Source organism: Abramis brama (assembly GCF_963993115.1).
Source record: "Abramis brama genome assembly, chromosome: 21".
Classification (NCBI taxonomy): Eukaryota; Metazoa; Chordata; class Actinopteri; order Cypriniformes; family Leuciscidae; genus Abramis; species Abramis brama.
The window spans coordinates 16831369-16844171 of NC_139983.1; the positions used below are offsets into that span (position 1 = coordinate 16831369).

At 35.4% G+C, this 12803-nt stretch overlaps 1 protein-coding gene across 1 annotated transcript in view; it reads right to left on the reverse strand.

The window, feature by feature from the left end:
- Positions 1–264: 264 nt before the first annotated feature.
- The window catches only part of ryr2b (ryanodine receptor 2b (cardiac)), a 74111-nt gene continuing 61572 nt past the window's right edge, over positions 265–12803 (reverse strand). Inside the window, exons 89-103 of the mRNA XM_084096300.1 lie at positions 12459–12526; positions 11048–11183; positions 10825–10911; positions 10426–10614; positions 9833–9963; positions 9620–9662; positions 8498–8634; positions 8225–8291; positions 7977–8123; positions 7085–7219; positions 6293–6449; positions 5891–5955; positions 5483–5583; positions 4966–5017; positions 265–1693 (exon numbers count right to left, since the gene is read on the reverse strand). Of these exons, the coding sequence (XP_083952426.1) occupies positions 1598–1693; positions 4966–5017; positions 5483–5583; positions 5891–5955; positions 6293–6449; positions 7085–7219; positions 7977–8123; positions 8225–8291; positions 8498–8634; positions 9620–9662; positions 9833–9963; positions 10426–10614; positions 10825–10911; positions 11048–11183; positions 12459–12526 (1611 nt within the window). The 3' untranslated portion in view covers positions 265–1597. The remainder of the gene's footprint in view (positions 1694–4965; positions 5018–5482; positions 5584–5890; positions 5956–6292; positions 6450–7084; positions 7220–7976; positions 8124–8224; positions 8292–8497; positions 8635–9619; positions 9663–9832; positions 9964–10425; positions 10615–10824; positions 10912–11047; positions 11184–12458; positions 12527–12803) is intronic.

Sequence of the window (12803 nt, forward strand, 5' to 3'; positions counted from 1 at the left end):
AGAGAGAGAGAGAGAGAGAGAGAGAGAGAGAGAGAGAGAGAGAGAGAGAGAGAGAGAGAGAGAGAGAGAGAGAGAGAGAGAGAGAGAGAGAGAGAGAGAGAGAGAGAGAGAGAGAGAGAGAGAGAGAGAGAGAGAGAGAGAGAGAGAGAGAGAGAGAGAGAGAGAGAGAGAGAGAGAGGATAACCACAGATGATGGAATGGCTGTTGAAAATGAGACGAACGCGAGAAGGCAGGAGAAGGATGAAGAGAGAAGATAAGAGAAAGGGATGGAAAAGGACTTGTTTACATTGGGCATACAATAAGAGTAAATGAAGGTTATGAAATTCAAACTACAGACATCCCACTGTGCAAAAACAATAATACTTAATACTGTCACAATTAGTCTTTGGCAATTCATTTTTTCATGTTTTATAATGAGGTACAAAAATAAACTTGCAGTAACAAACATATCACTTTAAGAATGTTTAGATACTTTTACTAAAAAACAAGAAAAAATACTGAGGAAGAGGGGTTTTTTTGTAGCGCAAATGAGGGAGTGAGATTCTCCATAAATTATTAAAATCAGACACACAAGACCCTGGAAGAGCTAAAATATAATTTCTTGCATTAATAGTCCTGCGCTGTTTGTTCTAATCTAACCGGTTCTCCTCAACACGCTCAGAGCGTGATTCGAACTGTAGTCTCTGGCGAGGAGGCTAAAGACCGCAGCCACTGTCAGTCACTTGAGTGCCTCTTGAGATCAGGGGAGTGAGGTTTACACGCACAGCTCTTATTGGTCTACGGCAGTTACACTACAGGTTTGATATATCAATAATATAAAAATCTAGTTATATTCTAATATTTCCAGTATTTTTTACTGTGAACATTAAGTAAGTTCTGTAGGTTTTCAAGCAAAAGAAATACCATGTTTTAGTTTATACTACTTGCATTTATTGCAAAGTGACATTTTACATACTTACAAACTCCACACGATCAAAAATTACAGTATCAACTTAGTGCCTTAAAGTCAACCATATGATATATTAATAAAATAAAGCCAATTAGCCCATCACTAGAGATTACACCAGCTCCGGTGTGGATCCAGACTCTTACAAAGATTTCAGATGACCCAACACCTGTGAAGAGATGACGCCAACCCCTGCCAGGACTTCAGATAACAACTCTGAATCAACACACAAAACTGACAAGTTTCCCATATATTGCAATCATTATGATCACAACATGTAATAATTGTTTGACATGCTCATTGTTTCTGCTTAAGTGAATAAATGATGTTAGCTAACTGCATGATTTGTATTATCATAGAACTGTACATTTCTGCCATATGGACATTACTTTGATAACAGATTACTCTTAATTGTAATGTAGAAACATGCATTTTCTGTGCAAAGCTGCTTTGAAACGATATGTATTGTGATAGCCGCTATACAAATAAAAATAAATATGTAGTGAAGAATAATATAGTGAGAACCAAACAAGCATGCAAAACAGAAGAGTAAATATACACAAGTTTCTTATTATCAGAAAAATATCCCAGACATACAGTACTTCAAAAGTGTATTCACCAACTGAACTATAGAAACTGAACCGGATTTCTTCAGCTGAGTTGAACCTCATACTGTTTCCGGAAACAGTCTCCAACAGGAAAGAACTCCCAGCAGCGTTCCTGGAACATCTTCCACACGTATGATTCCTGTTGTGTTAAAGAGTGTAGCAGTCAGAGTATTTTAAAACATTAAAATGTTTTCTATTATTAGTTGTATTTTGATCAAATAAATGCAGCCTTGATGAGAATAAGAGACTTCTTTCAAAAACTACTTGGGAAATCTCACAGATCCCAAACTCATTTTTCAGTGGTTTCCCATAATACTTTATTATTAACCCTAAAACAGGCAACGTGACTCACGAGTCACATAGTTTTTATTGTCTTTTTTGGGGCATAAGAATGATTTCTTCATGAAATCCTTTTATCATTTATCACAGCGTGGTCTGTCTTGAGTATGCTGGTCACATGATTTGCTTCAATTTTTGTGTGATAAATTAGTCAGCCTGACCTAAATCCAACATGGCTACTGGTGGTGGAGGACATTCAGATTTTGAGGAAAGTAAATATATATTACTTACTTATCTTCTGGAAAAATAATAATAATACTGCTAATATTAATTGTGAACATTGTCTTAAGGTGCTGAAGAAGAAAATTAATTAATATGTTGTTCATGTTGTTATTTAGCACGTTTTGAAATATATGTGACTCCTGAGTCACGTTGCCTGTTTAGGGTATAAAAAAGGGATTAACCCTAATTTTGACCATCTTTGTATTTTTAATTTTTAATTCACTATATTACAATTAAATTCTAATCTAATAATGACAAACTATATATCGTTGGAAAGGTCTAAGACTCCTAAATAGATATTATAGCACTGTTTTTTGTTACAAATTATGTAGGAACAGTAATAGATGAATTTATGACAAGAGTGCACCTCAAAAAAATGTACATCATAACAGGAGTTCTGGCGTTTGTCACAAAAAGTCGATGCACACACTTTTAATAATTGAAACTTTGGTTTTCATGCTAAAAGTTCATAATAAAACATATAAACTAGTATGTCAATAAAAAATGATAAAATAATATTATCCTCTAAAAAGTATAATATATATATATATATATATATATATATATATATATATATATATATATATATTATCCTCTAAAATATAATATTATCTTTTTTATCGCCTTTTTATTACATCACATATTTTAGTAGTTATCATAAATTAGGTATCATTTGAAAGTTTACAAACTCAGAATTCATCCTGTGAAAACCGTTTTGAAATTGGACGTTATGTTACCATAGAAACGGTATTCTAAATTCTTTTATCTGACTCCACCTCTTTTGGGCGTAATCATGTTTCATAATTTATGATCAAAACCTTTTCTAATATTGACAAAATATTGTCAGAAAGGTCTGAGTCTCAAGGTTCGATATTTTGTGACAGAAGTGATATTTGGACAGAAATTTATTAATTTGTTACGGCAGAATGCATACAATTAAATTCAATGCAATGTATGTCACCCGGTGGCTATTTCTGGTATTACGCCTAAACAAAATCACATGGGAACTTCAAGTTTTGTGATATCAACTTCAAATTTGGAACACAACTTGGTTAGATATATGGCTTTGATTTTATATCAATTTTAGAGTAAACAATATTTTGTAAAATAGATATTTTATATAAAAGAATATTAAGTACAGTATATTTGATTTACTGTAAATTTAAACTTCCATAACTTTTTCATATTTTAATTTTTTTAAGTGCTTTCACTTCAGCAATAATCTGCTGAGTATCTTCTTTTAAACAAGACCAAACCCAAAAGCATTCTCGAATTACAACCATTTAAGTTTGAATAGTGCATTTTAATGTCCATTCTCAAAAAGGGGGTGACAGTTAAGGGGTTAAAGTACCATTTTTTATATCCGATTTCAAAACAGTTTTCACAGGCTGAATCTTGAGTTTGTAAGCTTTTGAATGATATATAATTTGTCAACATTAGATCAGAAGAAGTATAGGATATAATTGTTTTAAAAATGCAGTGGCAAGTGGGCCAGTACCAGTTAACAGATTAAAGGGACACTCCTAAATGGTCGTGCAACACTCTCTCATTTTCCCCTGAGATGGGAGAAATCCGTTATTTACCTCTTACACTTCCTCCTACAATGACGCAAAAATCGTCATTTTGCGTCATTGTAGGAGGAAGTGTAAGAGGGGGAGATTTCTGTTGAGACTACAAGCACTAGTTCCTCATCTCTCCAAACTTTCCCAGGGGCAGGACCCGCTCACTCTACAGACCTATTACAGATCAGTGGTTGGGACTTTACTCTCTGAAACTGAAAGCAATATCCTCCATCTTGTTTGAAGCTAAGCTAACAGGCGCTGTGGAGACAGATATAAAGTTATGACAATAGCGGAGGAGAGTGCTCAATATGATATAGAAGAAGAGGATTTCGGAAGTCTGATGCTTGAATCAGGTGTTTGTGGCTACCTTTACAAGCCGCATTATAGCGAAGAGCAGCCGAGGCAGAAGACCTGCCTGCCGCGGACGAGGAGCCCGGACTGGCTCGAGTTAGGGCGGACTGGTGGCGCCGGTGATCTCACTATGCAACTACGAACCGCTACGAACACAGAGATATAGTCCGTCTGCGGCAAAGAATTTCAACTATGACAATTTCTCCTGGACGAAATCTCTGAATCAGACGAGGACACGGACGTTTGTGTTGTGAACTATCCTTGTTTCGCACCGCATATGTTCTGACTGAACATCCAGGTACCATGCAATAATTCACCTTTTCGAAAGAAATACAAACGAGGAGTAATGCACTAATGAGTTTGCCAACTAACTAGACATTTTGTGTGAAATGAATTTCAAGCTCTGGTGGTAGCTAGCCTTGTAGACGGAAGAGTGATTTCTCTTATAGGCAGATATGCGCTTTCTGGATTAGTGGGAGTGGCTTGCGGAGCTGTGCAATGTGGTGCATTGTGGGAGTTGTTGTCTTTCATACAAATGCGTCCTGAAGTTATTTTTTGTCTTTCCTCGGTCACGAAGGCACCAAATTCAAAATTTATTTTACATTTCGACTACATATATGACCCACTTTAAATAAAAAACAATGTTCAAATGGGTGGAATGCCCCTTTAATGACTTGGTCCTTTTTTATACCCTAATCAGGCAACGTGACCTGGGAGTCACAACTCATAAAATCCAAAATATATCAAATATTTCAAAAAATCTTTTGGATATGTTTTACGTAAGTCCAGATGATATAAAAAAATTACATGAAATGATTTTTTGCTTATCATTTTCTACTCTTGCCTGTTTAAGGGTTAAGTACACATTTTCACTCTGAAACTATCCATCTATCTTTTTTCAATAAAGATTCATGTCATTTGTGAATACAAGTTGTACCTGTCCAGTATGTTCTGTAACATCCTTATTTATGAGGTACATCAGAAAGAACCTAAAGGGCAAACAGAACACAAAACAAATGTTATCCACTTTGAGCAAATAAAAATAGAAACAAGACTTTTTTAACAGATTAAACTTTGTTGGCATTGTTTATTTAACTTTAGGTCATGATTATGATGATTTTATTAACATTAACAATATTTTCATGTTTTTTTTGGATACGGTGCTTTGGAAATACAATGGAATTTTTTAGAAAACCTTGAAGTACAGTACCATGTAAATACAAAGGTATATGAATATGTTAATCATTCATTATTATCATGTTTCATTACCATTGTGGTACCACCACAGTACCTTTTTTGTCACATGACATGCTCTCTTGTCCTGACCAGATGCACAATAGACTTATTTTCCACCAGAATACTAATCTCACAACAGCCTTTAAAATTGTGACTGAAAAACATGATGGAAATTAGGCAAAAGTGACCTGACCTTTTCTCAGTTCTCTAGTACTCACAGATAGTTGGCCAGGTTGTGTTCTTGCAGCGTGTGCAACTCGAAGCCATGGGGCATCGTGTCAAAGTACTCGCTCCCAGTGCCACAGATAAAACACTTAGTCTGCAGCAAAAAACAGACTTAATGGTATGTGACATTCACTGTTTAATTATAGATGATCAATTAGCATTTAACTAACGTCTAATCCAAAGACCATCTGGCAGAGATTAATGACATATTTACTAACAGAGAAATAAAATATTAACTCACAAGTGCAACGTAGCCCTGATTTATAACTAAGGAAATGTTTGGGTTTCGATAAATTAATTCAGTGTGTTAATTGGAACACAAGACGACAGGCAACATAAATTTGATTCAGGATGTAGTGGGGTGATAAAATAGTCAAAACTGAAGTTGAATGAAAACTCACCTCCATGTCCTCTTTAACCTGCTCCTGCTGGTCTCTCAACTCGCCAAATGCATCAATGATAAGACCTTTCAAAAGATATGACAACAGCAATTCACCAGTCACAAACACAATTAAGTTGCCAAATGCCAAACATCTGAATGATGAGTATTATTTGACCCCACGCATCAGACACACTTCTAGCATCACACAGTCCTCAGATCTCTTCCCATAAACCCCTCTCAGCATGTGAGTGTGAGATCTTTTAATGAAGCTCTCCAGCGCTGCTCTGCATGACTCAAGTTAGGGGACAAACTAAATAATAATAAAAAAAACTTCGGCTTATTTTCCTTTTTGAAGTTTGGTGCACATTTCAGTTTTTTTCCCTTTCACTAAAATGACTCTCACAATTTCTCTATCACTCACCCTGAATGATGGCAAGGAGGATGACGATGACGAAGAAAAAGAAGGTGATGTCGAAGATTACACGATAGAACTCAAACTCGTCACCGGCCGGGTCTTCGATTTCATCTCCAATCCCTCCTCCGGCTCGCACGCCAACGTACATGTGGAACATGTAACACTAAGCACACAAAAATGTATTCTTTTTTTTTTTTTTACTTTATTCATGCACCAAAACAGTAATACATTTGTTTTATATAACCATTTTCCACCACCTCTCTGATTTAAACAAGGTGTTTTAACCTTTATAGGTTAATGTATAGGTTATATGTATATATATATATAGATAGATAGTAAGAAACTATTCTTCAGCACCAAATCAGCATACTAGAATGATTTCTGAAGAATCATGTGATACTGAAGACTGGAGTATGATGCTGAAAATTCAGCTTTGCCATCACAGGAATGAATTACATTTTAAAACAGAAAAACTTTGTTTTAAATTGTAATAATATTTCACAGTACTACTGATATTACTGTTCCCTTTCGAATGGGAACTTGCACTGCGGCTGAACAAGACGCTATGGCGTTCCCCTTCCCAGGGAACCTGGGTTACATTTGTAACCAGAGATGGGGTTTTTTTGTCAAATAAATGCAGTCTTGGTGAGCGTAAGAGACTTCTTGCAAAAACATAAAAATGTCTTACCAACCCCAAACATTTGCACGGTAGTTGAATGTTAATGCTCTCATGTTTTTGACATCAAACCCATGACCATTTCTAAACCTAAGAGATAAATAGACAGAGGGGCTACTCACTGTAAGCATATCATCACATTTCATGTCCACTGGTTCACCGTCCTCGCTCTTGTTGTAAAACTTGCGGAAGAAGTTAAAGGCAACCACGGTGTAGAGATACACGACCACGGCCAACAGTCCCACTGTCAAGGCCAGCTGAAAAACAGACAACAGCCTTTCATCTCATCTTCGCTGATATAAAGTGACCCAAAAAAGTGGACCATGTCACACTTAAAAATCCACGAATCTTACTGCATTAGATGACAACAAGAAAATAAGAAACCACCTGGCAGTGATTTTAAAGAAAGATGGCACAATAAAAGTTTGAGGTCAGTATGATTTTTTTCAATTAATAAAATTAAAACTTTTATTCAGCAAAGAGGCATTAAAATGATCAAAAGTGACAGTAAAGGCATTTATAATCTACAAAAAAATTATATTTCAAATAAATGCTGTTCTTTTGAACATTATATTCAATTATACAAGGAATCCTGAAAAATAATTACTGTTTCCACAAAAATATAAAGCAGCACAACTGTTTTCAACATTGATGAAAATAAGAAATGTTTCTTGAGCATCAAATCAGCTTTTTAGAATGATTTCTGTAGGATCATGTGACACTGAAAACTGAAAATTCAGCTTTGGCATAACAGGAATAAATTACATTTTAAAATATATTAAAATAGTTAACAGTTATTTAAAACCAGTATATAAACATACAATATATTTTATATTTATATTTTTTTTTAAAAATGGCCAGTTAGGTCTAGTATATTTTTTTATTTGTTACATACTATAATGACATTCATATTTTTTTAATTATGACTTGAGGGTCTAAACACATTTTGGGGCCACAGTACATTCACTCACTCACACTCTCTCTCTCACACACACACACACACACACGTAGTACCTGCTTGCCATTATGTGTAACAGACGATAGTATGGTGCGCAGTGTTTTGAAGCCCATGGCGATGTCTAGCAGGTGCGCAGCGAAGAAAAAATTGTTATAATGACCCAGAACTGACACAAACATATACCAGGCCAGGTAAAGGAAGGACTGAAAGAAAGCAAAACACAATTTCATGTTAGATTTCACTCACTGATTGCCATTTCCTTCTGTTATAACACTTTGAGTGTTCAAAGAGTCAGGAATCTTACATTGTCAATGAAAACAACTCCCAGCTTCCAAATCTGGTATTTCAAATCAACGGTGTTTAATCTGAAACTGTGAAAACATGAGAATGATTTATTTAATTTATTTTAAGCCTATCGCATTGAACACTGCTGCCATCAACTGGCACAAAGTGATGGCAGTACATCCTTTTTTCATTGCCAGTCTGAAGATGAACTTATTGGGTGATTTCCCTCAACAGAAGCTGGTTTGGTTGGTGAAATTATTATACTAAATGAAAGCAGAGGGATGTAACTCACAGGGCCGTAATGACACCCTTTTGTATGGGTCTCTTCCTTTCATGAGCCTCTGAGCTGAAGTCCAGAGCAGCTTTATCCAAACCTAGAAGCTCACTGACGCGTGTTGATCCATACAGCTCTCCATATTTCGCCATCACCTGCAGCACGGAAAGCAATAACAGAATGAATCAAAAACAGAAAAACAGTTTGAACCTGCAGCTCAAATAACACAGCTTACTGTACCACATCAAGGGATTGGATCATTATTACTGGTGCTGAACCCAAGTATTATATTTGGCACGTAATTCATCCAACACGGTTCATGCTGCAGACACGAATGATATCTCAAATCATGAGTCTTATTGTGGAGAGGTCTGCTGTTGCTTTTCTAAGCCACTGGCCTTACAATTTCCACATGGCAGAAGCATCCCATAGAATGACACTGAAAGAGGGAATTAAGCCTGAATATCATAGAGAAGGGTGGGCCAGTAAATAATCACCTAGAAACCACTCGGAACACCCTAGCAACTGCATAGCAATGGCCCCACAACACCCTACCATCATGACAGTGACGTCATTTTTTTTCTTTCAGAAAACGTAGAAATCTCTTAAAATACCACAGGCACAAATGTAAAAATTAAAAGAAAATCTACGGTAGTTATTATTAAAAATCTAGTTATTATTATAATTAGTGTCACAGATGAGATGTTAGAGCTTTGAGATAATTTCATACTATGATGTTTTTAAATGGTTTTGAAAGAACATTTTAGAACTGACAAGTTTTTAGAGTTGATGTAATTTTTTCCAGAAAATTAAAAAATCTGTTAAAATACCCTGACACAGAAAAAAGAAAGAAAAATGTAACATATCAGTAGCTTTTTTTAAAATGCCTCAGAAAAAAAACCCATTACTGATGTGCATCTTGAGACAAAACAATGGCACAGACAAATTTTAAGATATGTCAGTGTAAGTTGCTTTCAGTTAAAACAGCTCAAACATGCATTTTAGTCTGAGACAAGCTTAAGCCTTGTCTGTGAAACCAGGGGTATGTCACAATGTTAGAGCTGTGAGATACTTTCTATGATGTTCTTAAATGTTTTTGAAAGTAACTTTTAGAAAACATATTTCATTTGTTCATCTTACCTTCCTTTTTACAAATTTATCCCAATAATTGCTTGGGTATGATCTGAAAAACAGCAAAGAAAACCGAAAATATTCCTGAAGAGGTGCAACATTTGTACTGTGTAGTAGTGATAATTCGTCAATCAATGTTAAATTTTGAAATTCACATAGAAGGTCAGCAATTGTTTCATTGCTTATAATGTGAGCCTTTATAAGGCAGTTATGGACACTTACGGTGTATTGATGACCATTCTGTCCCACTGGCCTTTAATGTCATCTTCAGAAGGTTGCTCAGTGATGTAGAGTCCGTCAAACTCCAGTTTACGAGCCAGCTCCTTCTCTCGCTTAAAAATTACTAAAGGAACCTGTCAGGGGTCAAATTATGAAAAAAGGTAGTTTTATTCACCTGAGACCTTATAAAAAAACTGAGATTTTTAAACATGGAAATGAATAAACACATTTTTGTATTTGAAATAATAAAAACAAAAGGAAGAATTATAATCCGAAATTAATATGAAATAATTCTGATTCAGATTTCTAGGTCGCTAATCTCTGTACAGACGGTCAGATGTTCTTGCTTCCATTGAAGCACAAGATGCTCTTTAGATCATCTCAAATTCTGCTGGAGAACATGATGATCAGGTTCATGCAGCTCAAGTGCAAAATAAGGTGAAAAAAAAAAATATTTTCAATACTGGTTTCAGACTTGTGAACCCACTGTACATCTGAGAGCTTTAACAAAAGCCAGAAGAGAGACATTTATTTACTATATCAAAGACATACGTTTAGTTTCACCATAAGAAATATAGTGGGTTACTTGCACAGACCTTCAGACAGTAGTAGCCGATGATACAGCAGAGTGAGATGAGTGTGTGCAAGACAGCCAGGATGCGAAGAATCATTTTCATGTAGCCACTGTTCTCTTCTAGTTCTAAATAACATTTCTGTGACCCCTTGGGTCTGTCGTCACAAAGAGCGATCTCCATATTTTCATCATCACCAATGGTTGCTGAAACCTGAATAAAAATTGTATTTATATTATTGTTTTTGGTCAAATTTAGGTGTCAAAAACATGTCTGTAAATAAGCTGGTTTGAACTGTTCTAGCTGGTCTCCCAACCAGGGCAGGCTAGTATTCAGTTATTTGAGTGGCCTAAAAACATAAAAACAGGCAAGCCTGTCCAACAACATTGAAGCTGATGTTTTAGCAGGGAAATCAATACTCACCTTGTAGAACAAAAGAATAAAATTGATGGCAAAAGTGAGGAACAGAGCCAACAATCTCATGTTGTAGAAATTTCTTGCAAAACAGTTCTGCAGAGAAAAGACATTAGCTACTACAGGTCATCACATTAAATATGGGTGTTCAGATCCATATGGCTAAACATCTGTTAGTACAATATGCTTGTATTCTGCAGCTGGAAAACAACAGAGACAGAGAAAGACATACCAGCAGTTTGGTCTTCTGAGAGCAGATCATAATCCAAACAGCTGATACCTGGATTTCACTTCTGTCTGGTTTTGAAGAGCTGAGCTTTCTAACTCTTCTTTTAGACTTCTTTTCACCTTTATTTTTATCCTCATCACTGCAAAATTAAATGCAATATCTTAGACTTGTTTCACTTTTGACAATTATTTAGATGGCAATATTAACAGGTTACTGCAATTCAATGCCTGCATAAGCAGTGTAAAAGTTTTTGTGCAGAACCTATTTTTGCAGAGGCAGAGTGCATTATATTCACCTATTTGTATCTACAGTACAGTATGTGCTTTCTAATACACGCTATATCTTGCAATATATAGTGTTTTAAAAAAAAAAAAACATCAAATAATGAGGTGAACTACTCACACACTATGGTTGAGTATTGTCACTGTCATGTCTAGTTTCTGTCTTGTTTAATCTTTGTTTAATACACCGATCGGTCTCCGCAGCGCAGCTTCAAGTCGAACACACCTCTTGCCACCATTTTCCCGAGTTCTAGTCATTCATTCATTGTTATAAGTCCACACCTGTTCCCTGTTCTGTTGATTACTTTCCTTGTGTATTTAAGCATTTTCCTCTATTCTTCATCTTGTGTTAATGTTACATTGAATGTGTAGTAATCTTGCTCTCTATTTATGAAATACATTGTTTATTATGTTCATTCTCCATGACAAGTAGCCTATATAAGCAATTTCCAGATTCGATTCAGATTCACAAGCTCACCAACTTGATTTGATTAATTTGGCTACATTTAATTTATAATATCAAATTTGTTTAAACACTACCGTTCAAAAGATTGGGGTCTGTAAGAATTTTTTTAAGTTTTTTTTTTTTTTAAGTCTCTTATGCTTATTAAGACTAGTATTTTGAAATATTATTAGTAGAATTTAAAATAACTGTTTTGTATTTTAGTATATTTTAAAATGTCATTTGTTCCTGCAAAGCTGAATTTTCAGCATCATTACTCCAGTCTTCAGTGCCACATGATTATAGATGTTGAAAACAATTGTGCTGCTTAATATTTTATGGAAACCATGATGCATTGTTTTTTAGAATTCTTTGATGAATTGAAAGTTCAAAAGAACTGTTTATTTAAAATAGAAATTCTTTCAACAACAACAAAAAAATCTTACTGACCCCAATATTTTTTTAAAAGTAGTGTACAGTATATAAAAGACATTTTCACTCTGCTATTGCAGTAAATTTTACAAATGATATAGATTCTATAGGGCAGTGTTTCAAACTGATTCAAAAATGCTCATGATGAGACTCACGGTGCATGTTTTTGATCCAAAAAGTCTTCAATTAATATATTATATTTAAGCAAATGTCAAAACTGTTTTCAGAGTTTTATCTTTCCCCAATCTGAAGCACTTACAAAGCTTTCTCAGTAGTCTCTGAGTCCTCCTCCTCTTGCACCTCATGAAAATCCTCACAGATTTCAACCTGTTAACAAAGCAGACATACAGTAAATCAGGGTTCACCAATCTCGGTCCTGGAGGGCCGCTGTCCTGCAGAGTTTAGCTCCAACCCCAATTAAACACACCTGAACCAGCTAATCAAGGTCTCACTAGGCATACTAGAAACTTTCAAACAGGTGTGTTGGAGCTGGTTGGAGCTAAACTCTGCAGGGACAGCGGCCCTCCAGGACCGAGATTGGTGAACCCTGCAGTAAATGACCATAAATGGAAACAGGACACAGACTAAAGGGACTCAAATGATC